The 23,171-nt window shown below is 45.4% G+C and overlaps 1 protein-coding gene and 1 long non-coding RNA gene across 5 annotated transcripts in view; both read left to right on the forward strand.

Moving 5' to 3' along the window:
• Positions 1-23,171, forward strand: part of MCC (MCC regulator of Wnt signaling pathway) — a 433,554-nt gene that overhangs the window by 264,009 nt on the left and 146,374 nt on the right. Inside the window, exon 1 of one of the 4 annotated variants that reach the window (XM_086682309.1) lies at positions 11,794-12,572. The exons of the other annotated variants lie outside the window; for them this stretch is intronic. Coding sequence (XP_086538435.1) covers positions 12,546-12,572 — 27 coding nt within the window. The 5' untranslated portion in view covers positions 11,794-12,545. Of the gene's footprint in view, positions 1-11,793; positions 12,573-23,171 lie in introns of those variants that run through there. 4 annotated transcript variants of the gene reach the window in all.
• On the forward strand, positions 164-7,387 carry LOC147584216 (uncharacterized). Its single transcript, XR_015242356.1, has 2 exons — positions 164-4,848; positions 5,091-7,387. It is a non-coding gene; the product is annotated as an uncharacterized LOC147584216 (long non-coding RNA).

Genomic DNA, 23,171 nt, shown 5'->3' on the forward strand with positions numbered 1-23,171 from the left:
GTAAAACCATACGCTAGCCCCCGACTGCCTGCGTCAGCCTCGACTGCCTGCGTCAGCCTCGACTGCCTGCGTCAGCCTCGACTGCCTGCGTCAGCCTCGACTGCCTGCGTCAGCCTCGACTGCCTGCGTCAGCCTCGACTGCCTGCGTCAGCCTCGACTGCCTGCGTCAGCCTCGACTGCCTGCGTCAGCCTCGACTGCCTGCGTCAGCCTTGTCATGTGTTTAGGGGAAAGTTAGGGACATTTCCACTTTCCCACCAAGTATTTGTGGATCTATCATTACCTGTTTGCATTTATCTGTTGGTGCATATAAAATTAAGACTTCAAAATGGATTCAATTTAAGTTTCCAAATTAATCCACCTTGAATCCGAGGTCTAATATCTGACAAAGTGCAGAAAGCATTGTGATCAGAAAGTCGTTGGAATTAGCTTCCCTTCTGGTAGTAATTGTCAGACAGAAAGCAAACCCCTTTGGAATGAATCTCCCCTTAATTTCTCCTGGTTTCTTGGCATCTCTGCTCTCCCCTTCTGTTTTCCTGCCTGGGGAGAGCGGCTCTCCCCCCAGGCTTTCTCCTCTGTAGTGTTTGCCCCAGCACCCCTCAGAGCCGCCCCACTGGTTGGAATAGAGACTGGAATATAAGCTTCAGGTATTTCAATAGTCAAAGTAAATTTTTATTTGGTGCATTTTTTTTTAATCTTTGTGTCTGAGGAAAAGAGGTTGAATTTTGAATTGCTATCATCACAGTTTTAGAGCTAAAAACGTTTGTGTTCAAGATCAATAAGTAGAGCTTTTTTGAGGGAGAGAGCTCTGTGTGCAAAGAGCTTCATCTGCCAAGCCAGCTTCGTAACTTAACATCGAGTGCTGGAAAAATCCTTTGTGACGACTTTATATATGGCCTCGCATTCTTGTTCTTACGCGTAATGCTGATTAAACTGTTCTTACAAAATCTCAAGACTGCCTCTCCAGGCACGTATGTTAATGGTTCTCTGGGAACACCCAGAGATCTCCCTGACAGTTCGTAGGCTGTGTACTCATCCCTCTTATTTATCTTATCTGCTGAAAAAGGCTGTAGAGAGAGACCAGTGTTCCCCTGTGCCAGCCATCATATTTTAAGAACAGGATAAAAATTGCTGGAGAAAGATGAGAAAGTAGAGAAGATTGATCTGTACTCAGTTTGGTTCCCTGGCACTTTCTCTCAAGTTTAGTTTCATTTACCTCTGGTTAAGGAGTGCTTTAGACTAGTTTGGATATGAAAAATCTTATTAATTGTTTTAGCATTCTTTAACAAAAATGCATCGTACTTAGTCTAGATTAATCTGAGAATAAAATGCCATGTTGCCTTGCCTTGGGTCTATTGTCAAAGAAATCTAATAGCAAAGCCCAGACATCTGGTGGTTTTGAGCCCCTCTTAACCTGCCATTTCATATGCAGCTTTTATTACGTAATCTTTTGATCTGGTGGTAGTGGTGATGTATGTACTCTTTTATGGAGCCCAAGAACAATTTTTATCACTGCCTCTGTGTGAAACCCGACATAGTTTTCTCATCCTGGTGGCTTGCACAGTGCCTGGTTGTGTGGTTGAATATTGGTTGCCGAGTTGCTTTGTTAAAGCCACAAACTTTGGAAGTGAAATCATCACACCAAGCGATCCGGCTTATGTCGACTCTTCTGTAAATAGTACGCGCTGGGGGAGTATTCTCTGGCCCCCGGGGAAGGTCAGCAAAGTGGTTGTGAGACAGAGTAATCTGGTCTGGGTCGTGCTGAAAGCTCTTATTGATATGGGATTAGTCTCGGTGGAGACAACGCGCTGTCACATGGGCATCACTGCAATTGAGTGGAGTGAGGTGGGAGGCCAGTGGGGGGGAAGGGGACTCTGCTGAGTCACTGAGTTCATTAAAAGGCTACTGCACGGGCGGGCAGCAAGGCCAATCCCTGGACTGTGCCGCCACCACACCCACACCTCTGGGTTGGTGAAGACTCCACTCCACGCCAGGCGAGGAGAATAGCAGCCCTGACAAGGTAGGAACCTGAGAAGCTAATCTCTGTCTCAGGCCCCAGGTACACACAGCTGAGAGCCCCTGGGCAGATCCATGGGCGTGGAAGAGTGAGGCCCCAGCTGGAACATAGGACCTCAGCCTCTGGTCCTGAGTGCGGGCTTCTCTGTGCAGATGCAAAGGGGGTTGGCCACCAGAAGATCGCCTGTCTTGGTGGCTCAGAAATTCTGAAAGGGAAGAGAGGAAATTGTATATGTGTTACGAGTAGCCAGCAGTCACAAATACTATTTCTCCAGATCGGGCATCATTTAAGGTCCCGTTTAAAGTTGGCAGTGAGCAGGCGTTGTTGGTGTGGGTGAGAAAAACAGGGTTAAGGATGTTAAGTCATTGTTCTTTCATGGGCTCCATATAGTTAGTCTGGAGCTTCTATGCTACTAGAAAAAGTGCAAAAATGGCCAATTTTTGTCTGAACTGGGACTGGGGGTATGGGAAATGGAGGGTATTTGGGGTGGGGGGCAATGGGGACAGAAGTCCTGAAGTCTCATCTCTCTAGGAAAGGAGGGTAGTTTTCTGGTCTTTGCCTTAAGTTTTGTCCCCAGCCTTACACGGCAGCACTCGGTGTATATGAGGGCGTACTGCGGGCCAGGTGGACAAGTCATGTGTGTTTGTGTGTCTCCACCACAGACACTGTAGATACATCTGAATGACTATTAATAAGTGAACATGACCAAAAAAAGGAACGATAGAGATGAATCTGTGGACCAGTTCTGTGTGTACATTGTCAATAAAGATTGGAAATTGATGGTGGCTGCAGAACACCTTTCAAGGTAAACTCTGAATGACGGAACTCTCCACTGTAGGTTATGAGTCCTGGAGAATTCATTTGGGCAAATCTTGATTGAAAAAATGGCTGCTTGGACTAGACGAATCCTTTTTCTTTTCTTTTTTTTTTTTTTTAAGTAAGAAGTCATTTCTTCCTGAAGCTCCCTGTGCTTTCAGGTGGAAGAGAGAGGTTGCTTTATTTTTTAAATTTCTTCTCCAGCTCTCCCCTTTTTCCCCCCTCTTGCAGAGCTGAACATTGAGTTCTATTCATCTCAATTTGTTCAGAGGTGTCCAAGGCAAGGAAGGCAGACAGCAGATGTTTGGTGGCTTCAGTAAATGGGGGATATTAGTAATGGAGGATAGAGGTTGTACAGGGTCAGGGAAGAAGGAAAGCTTGTTTTGGTGCAAGAAAAGTTTGCTGTTTAATTGGTTGTGTTGGCAGCCAGTAAGGATTGGGCAGGAAAGAGTGCAAAGATGAAGAGAACAGGGTGTATGTGTGTTGGGGCGGGGGGAGTCCATTCCTTGCCCCTGTCACCTCTTTCCTGGCTGCTGTGAGTGTAGCCTGTCTGATGTCATTTTGCTTGGATGGCCCGTCAGGAAACCACTTCATTCCTGGCTCCCCTGGTCTCAGTTAGCTTGAGTGTAAAAACTTGGTTGGTTTAATCTGTCCCTCTAGCAGAATAAGACTTTCCCTTTTTAAAGAGAAAGGAATGTGTGTCTTGGGCATTAATGAACCTCTATTAAACTAACCTTCCTGCATAATTAAATTACTCACTTTGAAGTGAAGGAGCACCTAAAAATGTTGAAGTATGATCCAGAATGGAGTTGAAATATTTTTTTTTCAAATTTTAATAAAAGTTCAAAAAAAGGAGAATGTCAAAAGCATCAACTCTGAAATAGAAGACGTCTGTTTAACAACACTCATAACTGGGGAGAAAAACAAAAGCTAATCGGTTCTTGGATTTTGTAAGTCACCAGCAAGGAGCCACAGATGCAGTTTCACCTAACTTGGAGCTCTTGATTTATGGAGGGGCGTGGGACGCTAGATTGCAGTGGGCCAGTCATTTCTAACTCTAGATCTGAGCATATGTAACGGAAGATGAATTTTGGAGGGATAGATCAGAAGCTTTTCCCATGTGTAGTGGTTAAAATGAGAATTGAAATGTTTGATCTCAACCTGCCATACTCCAGATGACCTGTCAATGACCCAGTGCAGAAAATTAGCCTCCCATCAACTGCATGGTCAAGTTGGTTTGTGTTGAAGAAATGCAAATATATTTAAAGATTGAACCTGATAAAAGTCATCTCCCTCTCCTGGGTTTATGGAGGACAGCGCTAGTTCCCCGCCAGCTAAGAGGTCTTCATACCTCACTCCTGGACACATCTGACACATCCAGATAGTTCTGGGGGTGCTGTCTAGCTTCACACCCCTTCATTGCTCTGTCTTTGAAATTCTGCTTTGTTTCTGGGAATTGACCCTCTTGCTGATGAAGATGGATAGATTTTTTTTCTTAAGTTTTATCTAAAATTACTGTATATTTGAAATAAGTAAGGGGCTTTCTGTGTCAGCTCAGTCTGCTTTATAGACCCAACGTCTAAACTTAAGTGGGCTGGGAAGTTGAAGATGGTAGAACATTTCTCTAAGTTGAACCAGTAAGTGTTAGTGTTGGAAGGAACCCTATTAGCCCCTCCTTTGTACAGTGTTCTAGTGGGGAGTGGATCTGTGGACATGTAGGCAGTGATGTATTCTTACAGCAACAAGTGGTTCCACTGTGAAGTTGTCATCTTGACACACGGCTGTTTTCCTATGCGCTTCTCTGGATGGCTTTCTTTGAACAAGATGCCCCTTCCTATTCTGTTGCTTCCACCAAGGCTATATTTGTATGAGATCACCTTTCCTTCATATATTCAGGTTCATGGTGTTTATTACCCATAGTCCATGCATTTATGATGGCATTCCAGCTCCCTTTTATTCTTTCCTATTGGGTTTGAATCCCCTGTTATTCTATCTTCCTTCCTTCCTCTGTAGCTAGGTTTTTTTTTTTTTTTTAATTTTTTTTTCAACGTTTTTATTTATTTTTGGGACAGAGAGAGACAGAGCAAGAACGGGGGAGGGGCAGAGAGAGAGGGAGACACAGAATCGGAAACAGGCTCTAGGCTCCGAGCCATCAGCCCAGAGCCTGACGCGGGGCTCGAACTCATGGACCGCGAGATCGTGACCTGGCTGAAGTCGGACGCTTAACCGACTGCGCCACCCAGGCGCCCCTGTAGCTAGGTTTTAAGTTTCACCTAAGCGTCTTTCTCCACTTCCCATATTTCACATTAAAATTTGTTCACTGGGTCAGTTTGTCATTGCAAATTTCTTTTCACTCGAGCTTGGGAGGTACCCTTTTTCCCCGTTAGGGGTCTTTATTCTAGTGCCTTATACATTGCCTAAAATATAAAAATCCTGTTGGGCATCATCACAAATGTTGTTACAATCCATGTCCACTTTATCTTTGAAAATCAATGACCTTCACCTGGAAGAAGCCAGGAAAATACCTCCCTTCGCTTTCAGGACTGTCCTCAGAAAGTTCAGGAAGTTTTAATGGTTGTTCCTGTGTAAAAAAGCAGATGAGGAGAAGAGAGGGTGGGATCAGCATTGGCAAGCTGTCGCATCCTTCTCTGTACCATTTATCATTTTCTTCAGGAAGTCTGCACCTTTGGGGAGTAATGATCTCATCCATGAGGGTCTCCAGCAGCTTCCCCCTCTTCCCCTGCTGTGGCCCTGAGACTCCTTTGTGCTCCATGGTTGCAATCCCTGCTGCCAGGCTGGGGCTTCCCTGCTTAACCCGTAGCCTGTTTGTGACTCGTGTTAGATAATGAATCCTTTCAGGAGTCTGAAAGCTGCAAACCTTCCTCCCAGAGGAAATACACACATGTTCAATTTGTGTCCAGTTTCAGGGGATTTGGCAGATGCTGACCAAGGTGTGTGAACTCCAGGTGAAGGATCCTTTGCATAAGCCGTACACATGGTGGCTTTGAAACTTGGCAATTTATTTTTACTACAGTCTGTGTTACAGATCGTCTGTTCTGCATGTTGTGTGGTTTCGTTTATTATTTACTTTCAGCCCTGGGTACACAGAATAGGGCCAATCATAGTTCATGTCGTCCTCTTTACTGGTCCACACAGGGCCCTCTTGCATCACTTGTATTTCTGTGTAACAGCGAACACTTGTGAGCTCAGAAACTAAAACCTGACCGTATTTACCTCCACCTGTGTCGTCCTACCAACCCAAGCCAGTGTCACCTCTCTCCTGAATCTTACACCAATTGTCGAGTTGCTTTCTTCAGAAATAATTTTGTCATGTATGTACGTTTCTAAAGGGTCAGCAGGGATACAGTTTTAGTTCCTAATTCCTCTCAAGAAACCTAGGAGTTCTCTGAGGTTTTTTATTATAATATTTTGAATATATTTTAATTTTTAAAAGAATTTAAGTATTAAATACTTTAATATTTATTTTATAATACCTGAGCACCTACTAGGTGTTAGATACTGAACGGCAGGGGAAGGTGGAAGAAGATGCCAAAACCCTTTATGTTCAAATAATTACACCAGCAGAGACACAAACAAATTGAATCACCTTCTCTGGGTGATACCATTTCTGTATGGTAAGAGACCCGTTGTAAGTCAGATGTACACATATTATGAACAAGGAAACCCACAGTGCCCCTACTTCCCTTGGGTCTGAACCTGTATCGGCTCACGGTGCAGCCAGCAGCCCCCACTTTCCTCCTTAGACCTGTGCTGTGCCTCCAGCTCACACGGCATTTGGTGATGCGCCTTCCTCTTCTCACATGACTCTCCTTCCCCTTCTTCCCACCTCGGTTTACGGAAGGCAGCATAGTGTGGTTTGAAGACCACAGGACTCAGTATCTGTGGCCTTGGGTTCAGGTCCTGACTTCCCAGGTGGTCTGTGTTGAGCAGATTACTTAGTGCCCTCTCCTGTCTTCCCTTGAGGGCAAAGCGACGATGGTGATAAGTCCCTCATAAGGTGCTATGAGGATTGAATGATCCAAATGCCCATATTTCATTAATCCATGAAATAAAGTGCTTTAGTACATAGTATTCAGTAAGTTCTCAATATTTGATGTCACTTCTAATTGGTTTGGGCTGCCATGGCCCAAGAAATAGGAAGTGAAAATGAAAGAGATGGGTTCTGTCACCTGTAGTCTGAGATACCAGACTTCCTGGGTGCTAGAAGGGGTCTAATAAGAGCTTCTTTTAGTAAGAAAGGAGCCTGTCAGGGTGACCTCTGGCCCAGGACAACCTTTCTCACTTCAAAAAGTCTAAAGTCCTGTTTCCATGCTATTAACACATGCTGCCATTTCCTGTTCCTGTTACTACACAGACATGTTATGTGTTCAGAACTAAGGTTCAAGCTTTCTGAGGGCAAAGACTGTTTTATTGTCCATGTGACATGCAAGATGACACCCTTAATAAGTAGTTGGAAAGAAAATCAGTAGAGGTTCTAGATCACTGGACCCGTTGAAACCTGGAGCCCTAGACATGCTTCTATTTACCCACAGATTTTTTAAAAAAAAAATTTAATGTTTATTTATTTTTGAGAGAGGCAGAGACAGAGCATGAGTAGGGTAGGGGCAGAGAGAGAGGGAGACACAGAATCCTAAGCAGGCTCCAGGCCCTGAGCTGTCAGCACAGAGCCCTACGTGGGGCTCGAACTCACAGACCACGAGATCATGGCCTGAGCTGAAGTCGGATGCTCAACCGACTGAGCCACCCAGGCTACCCCACAGATTTTTTTTTTTATTAGCGTTGGGAAATAGCCCTTTCACATCAAAATATTTCATTTAAAAATCCAGATTTTTGGATTTTCTTAAAAAATTGTCTAGCAACATGGGGTCCACATTCCCATCTGGCAATGAATGCTGGTGTTGAGAAGCACATGCCCAGTAGTAAGCAGGGCACGCCTGTCCCGTTTGTCACGGACACCCCTGCTCCATCACGTTCACCCAGCCTGCTTCCCTCGTGTCTCACCTGTCTGTCCTCCTGGGAATGGAGTTTGTCGCCTGTCCGCAGCGTGTTATGAGAGCCTGATACCAGGAAGGAGGGTGAGTCGTCCATTCAGTGCTGCTTCTAAGACCTGGCACTGGGTCCTGGGGGAGGGCGAGGGAGATGGGAATGAAGAACAGGATTAGTTCATGTATATCACCGATAGGTATACCCATAGTAGGACAGTGGTCCACGTTTGGGTGTGGCCGCTGTAGAAGGTGACAGGTGCCAGGTGAGTGGTGGAAACAGAATTGAACGGAGTGGTGTGTAATTTTGCCTGAGCTGCTTGGGGCGGGGGTCTCAGGAATGAGACTTTGCTCTTGAGGGATAATATTTCAACATCTAGAGGGGAAAATGGCCTTCTCCCTGGAGGGAGTGACATATGCAGGAAAAAACAGCTGTGACATGACCAGTTTGACCCACACATGGAGGAGCAGAGGGAGCTGGAAAGGGAGGAGGGGTCAGACAAGGGACCTTGAAGGCCAGACAGTGGCATTTGGAAATAGGCACTAGGAAGCTGCCAAAGATTTTTGAGAGTATTGTGATCAAAGGAGCTTGAGAAATGAACATTCATTCTTTTCAACTGCCAGCAAACATCGCAGGGGCAGAAATGGCTGTTAACATGTTTGCCTGACTGGCCCTTGTACCCTCTATTCCTGCTTTTTCTTGAAAACCATGTTTTCACGCGGTGCTCCAATGATGTGGGAAGGGTCCCTTTTCCTTCCGGCCCGTGGCTTCTGTCAGGTTGGCAGAGCCCCAGTGACCCCAGGCCCAGAGACAAGTGATAAATTTCACATGCAGTTTTAAGTACATCAAAGGGGGGTGGTGATAATTGGAAAGGAGTTTACCTGTCTCTAATAAAGAGATTGGAAACATGTTTGGGGCTGCTCTAGGTGATGTCACGCCTATTCGGACAGTCGTCTGTGTCTGGCTCCAACCAGACTGTGGGTTCCGTTCTCTTAGTGGGACTGGTTGGGATCTGATGGTTATAATCCGCTGCCTGACAGCAAGTGCTGGCTGAGATGCTCTGTCTTCTCCAGTGATGGTGAGAAGTGCCGCAGCTGAGTAATTACTGATTGACATCCGCACGAGTCTGCCGCTGTCCTCACGCCAAATGAGACCCACCTGCCATGTTGGAGCTGGCTTATTCTGCTCCCGTTGATGAATGCTTGGCTGTGTCTAGTCCATTCTGTGCCCTCAGAAAGCCTATGGTGCAGTCGCCGTTAGAAACGCGTACAGATGCTTCTTAGCTGGGATGATCTGGTTTCACTCAGAGTTAACGTCACTGCTTCCAGAGATGACACTGCCAACCTGGCTGGAGTGTCCCCACAGAAAGCACAGAAGTGAGGCCTGCCCTTGGAGCTGCAGGGGTGCACTCTCCTTTGTTGACTTGGTGACACTTTGAGGTTTGGTTTATTTTGTTAGCTTTTTGCACTGCATCTAAATTCGTTTCACAACGGGTCCTTGAGAAATGATTGTTAATAAAGGAATTCAAGATTGCAGAGCTCTTCCTAGTGAGCGGAGTGGCGATCACATAGCAACCATGTGGCATCAGGAGGCCTTTCAAATAGTGTCCAGTTATTTTCTCTTCTATGGGGCTCTGCTGGACTTGTTTAACCCATTTATTCAACGTAAGTATCTTGAGTGTGTTTTGTGTGCACTAAGCATCAGGCAAAGCTGTGGAGGTGTCAAAGTGAGTAACAGACAAGTTCACACCATGCATGCCTGCTGGGTGCCCTGATTGCTGTGACAGATGATAGGCAGAATCATTGACTTGTCAGGTGCAACCATTTCTTTTTCCCTTAGCCATAAAACTAGAAATGTGATGGTTGTCACTTCATGTGCTTGGGTTACAAAGTGAGTTCTCTGGACGCTGGTTAATTTTGCCAAAGTGCTATTTCTGTAGTTTGTGCAACTGCCACCAGGTGCCCAGTGGTACCTGCAGACATGGGGTAGAAGCGACAGGTGGATGATCGCCAGGTGTGAGTAACCAGGGGGAAAAACAGGAATAGCCCGCTGAACGTGCTTTCATAGAAAAATAGCACATATTACCTAAGTGATGCTTTGGTTAATCATTCTTAGGAAACAAATGAGAGGAGGAATCCTTAGGTGTACAGCATTCATTGAGGAAAATCCCAGGTGGTCTGTAGACAGAGGTGTACAAATTGGCCCCACAAACAGATGGGGATGCACATGTGTGTGTGATTGAAGAGCATAGGCTCCTGGACAGTGGATCCTAAGCTATTAAGTGGTTTCCTATAAGAAGCAGAATTTACTCTTACTTTCCCCATCCCTGTGGTGTTTGTATTTGTAACAATGCATAAAATACGTGCAGATGCATGCACACACACACGAGTACTAAACTGACTGGATATGGAAGGAATTTCTAGGCTTAAAATTAGTGGGAGAAATAACAAAAGACTAGATCGATAGGATTTGACAACAAACGTGTTACTTTTGTGGAAAGAATTTAGATAAACTAGAGAAAATATTTCCAACAAATCTACTTTACCATCCTCAAAGAGCTTAATACAGTAAAAACATCTGGTAGGCTGAATAGAACGTGCACCCCACTAACCATGTCTGCATCTTAATCCCCAGAATTTGCAAATAGGTTACCTTACAGGATAAAAGTGACTTGGTATATGTGATTAAGAATCTTGAGAAAGAAGTGTCATCCTGGATCACCAAGTGGCCCTAATATAATCAAAAGGAGCTTTTATAACAGGACGCAGGAAGATGGGAAGTGGGAAGAGAGAGATGTGATAAGGAAAGCAGAGGGTCAGAGAGCAATTTGAAGAGCGAGGCTGCTGGCTTTGAAGATGGAAGAAGGGACCTCAGGCCAAGAAATGCCAGCAGCCAGTAGAAGCTGGGAGAGGAGAGGAGGGGACTCTCCTTTAGAGGTTCTGGAAGGAGCCCAGACCTACTGACACCTGGATTTTGGCCTAGTGAAACCATTTCAGACTCATGACCACTAGAACTGTAAGGTAGTAAACGTGTGTTGTTTAAAGCCACTAATTTCATAGTAATTGGTTACAGTAGCAACAGGAAACTAAGAATCTGAATGGATGAGAAACTTCCCTAATGATGTCTACTGTCACTCAGCAAGTGCTTCTGTGTCTAGGCTATGTCGTGTGTCAGCTCTGAGTCCTCACAAACCTATGGGGAAGGTGGTGTAACTCTCCTTTTTGCAAATAAGTTCAGTATAAGGCTTAAATTGTATGTCACACTGGGACGCCTGGGTGGCTCCGTCGGTTGAGTGTCTGACTTCAGCTCAGGTCATGATCTCATAGTCTGTGAGTTTGAGCCCTGCGTTGGGCTCTGTGCTGACAACTCGGAGCCTGGAGCCTGCTTCGGATTCTGTGTCTCCCTCTCTCTCTGCCCCTTCCCTGCTCATGCTCTGTCTGTCTCTCTGTCAAAAATAAATAAAGATTAAAAAAAAATTTTTTTTAATTAAAAAAAGAATCTTATGTCACAATTGTTAGTGTCAGAGCTAGGATTCTCTCTGGCCTGCATGACCCCAAAGCCCATGCATATGTATGTGTCTTTAACCCTTACTTCTTAGAAGTACATGCAAAGGACACATGTTAAATTGTAAGCAGTAGTTGGGGTTACAAGTGATATTTTCTGCTTATGGTGTTTTTTGCTTTTTTAATTTACACATTTGTTACAGAGAATATATAATCTTATGTTCAAGAGGAGGGGAAAACACTGTTAGTAGAATACTGGTACCTTGCCTCTTAGGGTGTATCGTCCCTGACAATAAAGTCTCCCAGAGAATGTTTCTCTTCTGGATCAGAAGCCCTCTCCAAGATGGGTCTCAAAGGGCGCTCTGATCTAAGAGTGTGGCCTTATCAAAACATCTCCACGTTTTGTCTTTGATGACTCTCAGGTGTGGGGTCATGACCGGGGCCAGGTGAGGAGCACAGATGGTGGGACACATGGCTCCGGGCACAGGCAACATGGGATGTGTGCCACTGGGCACGTTAGTTGTGTCACTTTAACTGTCACATAAAACAAAATCTCAAAAAAAAAAAAGTTACCCCATCCTCAGCTCCATGACCTTGCTTCCTTTCTCTTCTCCCTCATGCACACAGAGGTGTAGTTCAAGGAAAAGTGCTGCTGAAGATAGGGAGGAACTCTCTACCGGCATCACCATGAGACCAGGGAGCCCCCGTGGTTGTCCTCTTCCCTCTCCGTGGGCCCCACTCTCCCCTGTCTGCTGGCCTTCCTTTGTTCAGCTGAGGGCGACAGGCCGGCTGTGGGGACACAGGCCCAGCAGGAAGACCGTCGGGGTGCTGCCCGGGTGCCATGACGTCATGCTTGAGAACGCCCCCATTTCCCCACAGTGCGGTCTGGAACATGGTTGCCCCAGGACCACAATGCTTCTGCACAGGCCAGGGCCAGAAGAAGAGGTTAAAAAAGATCAGGGACACCCTGCTCCTCTGAAGGGGTAGAAGGGGAGGAGAGTGGCAGAAACAAAGCCCAGTGGGTCTGGAATGTGGAGACTGCGAGGCTGAGCAGATGGAGGATGGGATGGACACCTCAAGGAGTTCTCAAAACCCAAGAGGCCAGGAGAGCTAGGGTCAGAAAAATGTGTGGCCAGTCTGCTGTGGAGGCTGATAGGGGCACACCACCCTTCTTAACTCTCCCACCTCTGACTCGTGTCACATCTGGATGGCAAGAAATCAGGAGCATGTACAGGTAAACAGCCTCTAGCTTCTGCTCAGAGACCTTTGGGAACCTATATGCAGTGTGGCGGATAATTCCAAACGGGGGTGACCGTAGTTTTTGTATTTGATGATTTCTGTTGTTGTAAAACTCTGTTCATATGATCTGGAGGCCCTGGCCCTGCAGGCTGGCCGCTCAGGTCCTGGTGTTCTGATCCTGCCTGCTGTGTTCGGGCCTCCCCGCCCCCACCCCCAGCTCTGACCTTCCCTTCATCTCCCTCTCCCACCTACTTCAGGGTACTTCTGTTTGGCCCTAAGCACAGTTGTGGATGTGGTGAGGGGGCTTGTTTCTTGTTTTCAAGGGGCATTTCCGTTTCTGTTCTGAAACTTGAAGATGTTTTTTTTCATTGTCTCTCAGAATGAGGCAGATGCTCGGAACAAGCAGTCAGCTCTGAGGGTGTTTTCTCACACTGCCTTTGCCTCTGCCATGGGGTCCCTTGGCACACAGCCTCTTTGCATCTCTAGATGCTGTAGTTCTCGACCAGTAACCTATTTCTGTATTGTACCAGCTCCTGCTTTCACCCCACTACACCCTAAGTTTTGTGGTGGTTTTGTCTGTTTGTTGAGTTTTATCAGAAGGGAGAGCTCATACTGACTAGCTCTGCATTCTTCAGCTGTGATTCTGGGGTAAGATCCCTCCCTGCAGTGGGGATCTTCTGTGTTTTGATTCAGAACCCTTTCTTTTTTTAAGTTTATTTATTCTGAGAGGGAGAGAGGGAGGGAGGGAGAGAGGCTCTGCCCTGTCAGCAGGGAGGCTCTGCCCTGTCAGCAGGGAGCCCAATGTGGGGCTCGGACTCAAACCGTGAGATCATAACCTGAGCCGAAATCAAGGGTTGATGCTTAACCAGCCGAGCCACCCGGGCACCTGATCCAGAACATTTCTCTTCTGTGTTCCAAGGGTGTCCTTTTCTTGTGGGTTGCATCACTTGAAGTTCTCCCACCTTGGAGAATTCTGATAGCCTTCCTTTTGTGCCAGATTTTGCCCTTGCCAGGTAGGCCAAGCAGCCTGGATCTGGGAAGGCACAATTAGCGGTCACCTGTTGGTTCTCATGGAAATGGAGACCAAGCAGCTAGTCAAAGCCTTTGGGACTTGGAGCAGCCTTGCAAATGCAAGCGGAAGACTGCTAGCCCCCTCACCTCTTGTCACCTGACCTGTAAGCTGTGGAGCTAGACCACTTTACAACAACAGTTTGGCCAAATTGTTAGAACAGCTCTCAGGGCAGGAAATAGGGGATGCCATAGGCACTTCGACACTTGATTGGATGCTAATGGAAGACCCTGGGCGGAGGAGTGGTGGGGTGCTGCTGCAAGGTGGCTAGACTGGGTACAGCTGACTGTTCAGGCCAGGGTCTGCAGAGGCTAGTGTTGCCATACTGGTAACCCAAGCAAAGAAGGAACCCTGGGGTCCCTCCTGTGGGAAACATTCTACAGCTGTGGCGGTTATAGGTCTTCCTCTTTCTGTGTGACTGTCTAATTAAGATTGTGGCTGATGAATAGTAAGCAGCTAGCCTTGTAAAACTTAATTTGGTAGTCTCATCCATGTCCTTGAACACAAAGTACTTCTCTTTTCAAAGCTGAAACTGTGATTCTACCAAACTCTGATCACTGCCTCAGCACTTGGAGGCTCTTGTTTGCTCAGTGGGTTTGTACTCACTCTTGATTTATTCTCTGTTGTGCGGCATGATTACAGAGGGATATGTGAATCAGTGTGGTCTAGTGGTAGATGGGGGAGCTTGGAGTCACCTGATTCCTGGCTGTGCTTTAGTAAATCACTGATTCTAGAGGGTCAGTCCAGTTAAGTTTTCAGACTCTGTTTTACCACCTGTAAAATGGGCTTATACCTGAAGGACAGGCTTTTACTTAGAGACTTTTTTGATGATGATAGCAACTGACATTAATTGAGAACTTGCTTTGTGCCAGGGATATTGTATTAGTTGCTTTAAGTACATTATATAACCATAATAATGCCTCTGAGGAAGATGCTATTTTTATACCCACCATGTATGCTACATGCCAGAAAACCAAAGTTTAGTGAGGCCAAGGAACTTTACTAACGTCGCATGAGCAACAAATGGTAGAGCCAGAATTCAAAGCCATGATTCTGATTCAAAAGCTCAGATTCCTCATCACATTGAGATGTGAACGGTGTAAATATTAAAGGAAGGTTTCAACACCCATTTATCAAAAATTAAACTCCAATTATATGATTTGTATTAGGCTGAGAAGCAGTAGCCACTCTCATGCAGTGCTTATGGGAGTGTAAATTGTTACCACCATTTAGAAAAGGATTTGGGGAGGGAGCCTGGGTGGCTCAGTCGGTTAAGTGTCCAACTCTTGATTTTGGCTCAGGTCATGATCTCACGGGACCAACCCCCCACATAAGGCTCTAGGCTGATAGTGAGGAGCCTACTTGGAATTCTCTCCCCTCTCTCCCCTCTCTCCCCTCTCTCCCCTCTCTGACCCTCCCCTGCACTCCCGTGCACACACACGTGTGTGCTCTCTCTTGAAATAAATTATAAAGTTTAAAAAAATGAAAAACATTTGTGCAGCTTTCCAGAAAACTGAAGGTAGTCTAACAGATCTGCTTCTGGGTGTATCTGGGAGATGTTCCTTCATGAGCACAAGGAGACAAGTAGAGAACACTACATCACCATGCTGTTCATATCAGTAAACAAATGAAGGGCGCCGAAACTTCCAGCTTGACAAATCATGGAATCACCATATGATGAAATACCATATGGCACTTGAAATGAGCACTTTCTGAAGATTGTAGCTAGGGAAAAGGAAGCAGTTAAAATGCATACTGGTAATGAGGGAGCGGTGTCATGTTGAAGACTGTGTATAAGAGAACGCCATGTATAATATTTAGAGCAAGATAAACAATTTTAGAAATTTATGGAAATATGTGTTATATGAAAACCTGGGAGGGCAGTTTGGCTCCAGCTTCGGTGGCGTAGCTGTCTTTGAGGTAGAGAATGGGATCGAGGGCGGGCACAAAAGAGGGCTTCAATGTGTAGCTGTAACATACTTCCTTTCAAAAACTCTGGAAGCAAATATGACCAAAGATCGACATTTATTAAACTGAGGTAGTCAATACATAGCGCAACTCTCTACTTTTGTGTATGTTCTAAATATTTTCTTTTTTTTTTTCTTTTTTTTTTTTTCAACGTTTATTTATTTATTTGGGACAGAGAGAGACAGAGCATGAACGGGGGAGGGGCAGAGAGAGAGGGAGACACAGAATCGGAAACAGGCTCCAGGCTCTGAGCCATCAGCCCACAGCCTGACGCGGGCTCGAACTCACGGACCGCAAGATTGTGACCTGGCTGAAGTCGGACGCTTAACTGACTGCGCCACCCAGGCGCCCCTGTTCTAAATATTTTCTGATAAAATACAGTGAGACGACACTCAGGGGACTTTTCCTTTGGAATTCCTCACAAAGATTGTCACACATTCTTGCTGTGACCTTTTCTTCGTAGCTACACATCTTCATCCTTTGAGGGCAAATTGGATTATTTTAAAAGTAAAGGGCAGTTGGCAATGAATGTGAGTGAGGTAGATAATAAACCAGGAGAATGCTGTTTTTTAATTAAGAATTTGGTGTGGCAGTCAGGGAGAGAGTAAGTGTCTGAGTGGCCCCAGCATTGAGAAAGCAAGTGCCTGTCCTCCGGAGCAGACTTCTCAGGACAGAATGCAACCACATCAATGTATAAGTTAGGCCTACTTGTTAATAGGTCATCCTTGTTACTGACCTGCCTCACAGCCAGTCTGATATGTTTTCCATTGGACCCTCGTGGTCTGTCTTTGCTCCTGTCACCGGGTCCTTCAGGCCATTCTTTTCTAAGTGTAAAATTAAGCTAGAACTTCAAAGGTTCTGTCTCGTGTCCTGTGAAATCAGGGGATGTCCTATAGTGAGTCCCTCCACCAGAGCCACACTCCAGGGCCCAGTTGACTGTTGGTCACCATATAGGAGGTCAGCCTCTTCCAGACAGGACATGAGAGCAAGTTAAGGGCTGTGGCTGGCAGTGGGCTCAGGGTGGACACACTGGATTGTTCTTGAACTCTGGTTAGAAGCCTTTGGAAGCAAGCAAGCAGTGGGCAAGTCAAGTCTGAGGTGTTAGGGATTCTGTCCAGGCACATCTTCTGGATGCGTTCCAGTGATTGCTTTCACAGGGCTGGGTAGACAGACATCCTGACTCTTGAAGGTGAAACTGTCTCTAGGCTTTGCAGTCAGAAAATCTGTTGTACAAAGTTCTACTTTGTCCTGTGGGGTAACAAGCATTTCTCTTCTCACACTTATTTAAAATTTTAGGGGCGCCTGGGTGGCGCAGTCGGTTAAGCGTCCGACTTCAGCCAGGTCACGATCTCGCGGTCCGTGAGTTCGAGCCCCGCGTCGGGCTCTGGGCTGATGGCTCAGAGCCTGGAGCCTGTTTCCGATTCTGTGTCTCCCTCTCTCTCTGCCCCTCCCCCGTTCATGCTCTGTCTCTCTCTGTCCCAAAAATAAATAAACGTTGAAAAAAAAAATTTAATATTTTATAAATGTTTGTTTATTTTTGAGAGAGAGACAAAGCACGAGGTGCGGAGGGGCAGAGAGAGAGGGAGACACAGAATCTGAAGCAGGCTCCAGGCTCTGAGCTGTCAGCACAGAGCCCGACAAAGGGCTCAAACCCACAAACCACGAGATCATGATCTGAGCCTAAGTGAGACGCTTAACCAACTGAGCCACCCAGGCGCCCCTCACACTTACTTATTTAGTATCCATTTCTCATCCATGCTATCTAATACTGGCTTTTGATATTCTTTTGTTTTAATAGTTCATTGAACTCAGTTTACCTAAGTAAAAAGTATGGCTTTGGAGTCAGGTATTTTGATTCCTGGCTCTGCCACTGACCCACCTTTGCAACCTTGGGCACGTTATTCAGCCTCTGTTAACTCACACTTAGGAGGATATCAATAGCGCCTTCTTCAAAGGGCCATTGTGATGATTGAATGATCCGATGAGTGTGTAATACCTTGCACATGACATTGTGACATTCAGGTTAAATGTTGAATAGCATCTTCCTACCTTACTCTGATTAACCATGTGTGCGCCCTCAATCTTGATTTCCCCTTCCTCGCCTCTGTGCTATTGGGCTGTTTGTAATACATCTTTACTTAATGATCATGTAAACATAAAGCCTTCAGACTCTTGTTCAAATTTATTTATTAAATAATAGAAACTTTGCTGCCTGCAGTCACTGTGGCTGTCCTTTTGAAACTAAATTTGGACTACAAGGTATTCTATGGCAGAACACGTGATTTTGTGTTTCTTGGTTACCTGTTTGATGAAGATGCTAGAATAATTTGAATCTTTTTTTTTTTTTTTTTTGGCCTCCTTTTGGTAACCAAAAGAAAATTCGTTTGTCAGCTGGCTCTTGTCTTTTTCGTGAAGCTTAACAATATCCCATCATGGCTGCGATGAATTTATAATGGAAAAATGGGGCATCCAGAAACAACCAGAGGCTTGCCTGTAACATGGACAAGCTGGCTCTGATATCAACTATATCTGTTATTTCAATTCCCATCTGAGATCTCCGCCTCCTTAATTCTAAATCTTGCATGACCCCTTTTACATCCCCTTTGCAAACCCCTGCGAATGAGAGAGGCTTCTTGATGGCGTGGTTTACTTAATTCTACTTCTCCATCTGTAGAATGGTAATGGGATCATGCTCCAGCAGGCCTGTGCACTAGACTTGTTTATGCCCCTGTCGTTACATCTTTGTCCTTCAATTTGTTCTGAGTATGTAACAGAACTGTGAGGAGCTTGGCTTATAATGTGGGGTCTGGCTAACCTGGTGTGGCTCACATTTGTGAGAAGTTACCTCTTGGGGAAAGAGTTTAGTTTTTTCTGTTCTCATCATGAGTGTACACATTTGCTTTTGTTGGTGTGTTTCATCACAACATTCTCTGCCAGACTAAATGATACTTACAGGTTGATTGGGAGCTTGCTGAGTGTTTGCACAGCCAGCGTAGACTCTAAATGATGTAGTAATGAAATGGCATTCAGGGGTGTGTCATAGTAAACTATAAATATCTATTTTAGGAATTGTGTTGAAGACACACAACAGGGACTAGACTCTTTGCCCTTAAATAAGGCAGGCTTAGAAACTGCCCTCCTTGCAGGAGGCAAGAGTGCAGACAGTGCTGACCTTCCAAAGGATTCATGACTTGAAAGTTCTTCAACATCTCAGGGCTAATAGAGGTTTTTTCTTGAAAGTGCATATGTGCTTTACTTTGTTCTTTAATATATCCACACCAATCTTAAATTTTTTTTTTTTTAAGTTCTGGTTAAATCAAGTACAGTGTTGCTGTAGGGCAGCCTTCCACAAACCCAAATGCCAAGCAGGTAGGCTAAATCAACAAAGTGGGCTTTAGAAGGTTTATTTGTTTTTGTCTAAAAGATGGTGTTAATTATGGAGAACTGTGGTCAAGAGGGAAAACTGTCTTCACTTCAAGTCCATTGTCACCACGCCTGCTGCAGGCCCTGGGTTACTAGAGTTCAGGTCATTTAAAGAAATCCACAGGTTTTCATGTTAAATCCATTAATATTTAAGAGAGGCTTAAATAAGGAAGACTGTGCAAACCAAACACAATGTATCTGAATGGCCAGCTTATACCTCCTCTTCCCCCCAGAGCCACATATGCTGTGGCTTCAAGTGCCTACTGACATGTACCCTGTAACCCACAGTGGGGTCCCCCCAGTGTGAGAAGTACAGCCTCTGAGCCAGGGAGACCTAGCAGATGTGGTCAGAGCCCTAGTAACCTGAGAGGATCATTGTAGCACAGGGGTGTGCTGGGACCTCTGGGAACCCCAGGGGACCCTTACCCTGCTTTAGCAGCAGCTCTGATTCAATCCTATGTATTGGGTTTATGTATCACCCCCTCCCTCCAACATACATGCACCATCCCTCCACTAAAAAAAAAAAAAAGCCCCACAAACTTCCTCATATTACCCATTTCCAAATCTCAGGGTGCTGGTGCCTCTCATTTGAATGCACGCTTATTTACTCTTCCTTCTTGAGTCAAGGATTCCAGAAATGAACTCATCTGACCAGTGTGGGGTGGGGAGGAATTAACTCCTTCTTCATACTCCCCACACAGCCTCTGTTACCGTGTCCTGAGACTGCAGAGTTCCTTGGCAGCCATGGGCACGCTTAATTCACCATGAACTTAGTATGAACTAGAATTTGTAAATCTCTTTTATATATTCTGCTACCAAGCTGTATTTCTCTCCTACAGTTGTAATAAATTATTTTAGCATGCTTGGGGATGGTAATTACTTGAGCACCTGAAGTTGGTAAAGCTGTTTGTTCCTCTCAGCAATCCTGGGCTGCTGCTGAGTGTTTAAATACGTTTGCTTTTTAACATAATTGTCCTTCTTACTTTCTCATCAGTTGTCAGTGTGGCAGTCACTGTGTGGCTGTCTCTGGTCCTTTTTATTTGCTGCTTCTAATCTCCTAGTGTTGGGAATTCATGCATCCAGGAATTTTAGAATCATATAACCAGAGTTTCTAGAATTTCAGACAAGATAGATGGTCTCTGTGTGTGGACCCTTAGTATGGGTCAAGTATCTGAGCACAGGTTTGATGTTAATGTCTCCTTGGCTGGTCAGAGCCATTTATTTTGCTTCCCAGTTTTCAGGTCTGGGGAAGAGTTGTCCCTTCTAGGACTTCTATCTTGTCAAGTAAGACTTGACAACTGAGAAACTCTTCCCAAACAGCTGCCCTTCCTCACCCTCTTGTCTCTCCCAACTGCCTGGGGAGCTGGGGCCTTGTCTTGAACACCACATAGACAGGACTCGATCATGGATGCATTCAACTTCTTAACGCCCACCCTTTCCTTATAAAGGTGAAGTTTCGACCATCATGGAAAAGCCATTTACACGTGGAATGGTTAACAGCCTTCTGTGGCCTAACATTTATTCCATGGTTTTTGACCAATGTGCTGTAGTAGATGCAATGGTACATGGTCATTAGATCCTCCTTGGGGCCCCCTGGGCGTCTTTGTCATCCTTCTCTCTTCTCCTTTCTTTTAAAAAAAAAAAAAAAAAATTTTTAACGTTTATTTATTTTTGAGACAGAGAGAGACAGAGCATGAACGGGGGAGGGGCAGAGAGAGAGGGAGACACAGAATCGGAAGCAGGCTCCAGGCTCTGAGCCATCAGCCCAGCGCCCAGCGCCCGACGCGGGGCTCGAACTCACGGACCGCGAGATCGTGACCTGAGCTGAAGTCGGACACTCAACCGACTGCGCCACCCAGGCGCCCCTCTTCTCCTTTCAATTAAAAGGTGGAGGAGATGAGATTTGAGTTTGGGGACAGAAGTTCTCAGAGCAAATTTTCCTTTGACTACAGTGTATGTCTGTAAGTCCTTTAAAAAAAATTAAGATTGCCTATTTTAGAGTATAATCCTAGAATTGGAGATGTGAAGTTCAAGCCATTAGCTGTCTAGTACACTTCTGTTGATGGAATAGAGAGTTTTTACATGGAAGTTCTGCCTTTGGACAGACTCATTTGACTTATACCTGTCCATTTCTTCTTTTGATTTTTTAATAAAAACAAGCCTGGTTGACCGCTCTTCCTATAGGATTATAGAAACTGAACCACTATAGAGGAAAGCCACGTGCTGTTCCACAAATTAGCAAAATAAAGTTTTACAAGTTGGTTTCATTTTCTTCTAGCATCTCTCTGACCAGCCCAAACAAAAAAATTAAGTTATGCCTAGAAGTTAAGGAAAACCAACTGAGTTGGTGGGAGAGTGGGTGGCAGAGAATTAGAAGCTGATGTTGTAGCTTTTTTAGACTATCTTAAGTAGAAACAAAGCTTTGGGTTAAGGACCTGAATTATCCCATTATGTTCTGCCAAAGTATTGATACTTTGTATTGCCAAGTTCATCTCAACAAATACATGGTGCTAATAAGCGGGAAAACAATCTCATAAGAGCAAACTGTAACATGAAGAGATGACAGTTCTTTGGAAGATTACTAGAAATTAAGCGCCAGCTCTCTCCTGTAATGAGCTTTGGAGCTAGGTGGAGATGGGTTTTGGCATCAGACGTTTGGTCTGCTCACAGCTTTGTGACTTTGGATAGTTACCCTAACCTACATGGGCTTCAGTTTGTGCAAGTGGAGAACAGAATTGGGAATTGGGAAGATAGAGGGGCGGGTGTTGGAATGTTGGAAGGGGGGAAGGTAACAAAGGAGCTGGAGTGGCAGGAGCTGGATGATGGTAGTTCTTTACCCTCCCTCCTCCGCATATCTTGTGTCAGGCAGAACATCAGAGAGTTTGGGCAATTATTCCTCACTAGTGAGGGTTTCCAGATAGTTCACGTCCCTCTGGATGGTCAGGTTTCCCTTCGGCGCTCTTAGGATGGGGTTTTTGCATGTGCGTACTTCTCCAGGCGTCTGACTAGCTCGGGGTCGATATTCTCGATATTGTGCTGGATACAGTATTCCTATTAATGCAGCTAAGGTTGGATTGTCATTTGGGGCAGTTAATACAGTGTCCCCTCCAGGCTTACTTGGAACTGTGAAACCCTTGGGTGAGGCCAGGCCCCTGCTGAGGAGGGAGATGTCTGAGGGGGAAGGATGCTGCTGGGTCTATGACCTTGATGTTTTAATCAGGGCTGAGGACCGACTGTGTACTCTTCTTTTCTGAGATAAGAAAGGAAAGAAGGTTTTTTTTTTTTGTTTTTTTTTATTAACGTTTATTTATTTTTGAGACAGAGACAGAGCATGAACGGGGGAGGGGCAGAGAGAGGGGAGACACGGAATCGGAAGCAGGCTCCAGGCTCTGAGCCATCAGCCCAGAGCCCGACACGGGGCTCGAACTCACGGACCGCGAGATTGTGACCTGAGCTGAAGTCAGATGCTTAACCGACTGAGCCACCCAGGCGCCCCAGGAAAGAAGGTTTTTAAAGAGTAGTTTTGTAGGTTTTCTCTAACCTGGTACCTAAAGGAAAAAAGATTTGAAAGGAGTCATATATTGACAGCATTGGAATTTAGAGATACTTATTATTAAAAAAAAAAACTTTGTCTTTCTGTCATACACACACAGCTTAAACTTTTTAAACCTCCCTCCACTTTGAATCAGAAGGCTAGGGGGCCTGCATTTTGGCTGCTAGAGCAAAATGTCTTGGGCTTCCAGTGTTACCCACAAAATGCACATCTCTTCTACCTTCTAAATCATAACAATAAGGAGCAGCTGGGGATGCTGAGCGATCCAGAGCCCCAGCTGTGTAAGGCCATCTCCCTGCAGCTAGGTACCCAACATAAATCATAAGATGCTTTCATTTAAGCTGTTCTGCCCACCTGGACACCTTCCCCCCTCCCTCCTTCTTTATACCTGTTGAAATCCTACTTCCAGGCTTAGCCCAAATGCCCACTCTCCAGTAAAATCTTCCTAAATCACCGCAGGTGGGAACTGCATGGAGTCCCCTTTGCTGTCTGATGGCAAATTATTGGAACTTGCACTGTGTCCTATCGTAAGCCTCTGTGGTAGTGTGGACAGCACTGTTATTCGGTGTATACCTTCCTGT

This window comes from Puma concolor, chromosome A1 (assembly GCF_028749965.1).
Source record: "Puma concolor isolate L17-30 chromosome A1, mPumCon1.1.hap2, whole genome shotgun sequence".
Classification (NCBI taxonomy): domain Eukaryota; kingdom Metazoa; phylum Chordata; class Mammalia; order Carnivora; family Felidae; genus Puma; species Puma concolor.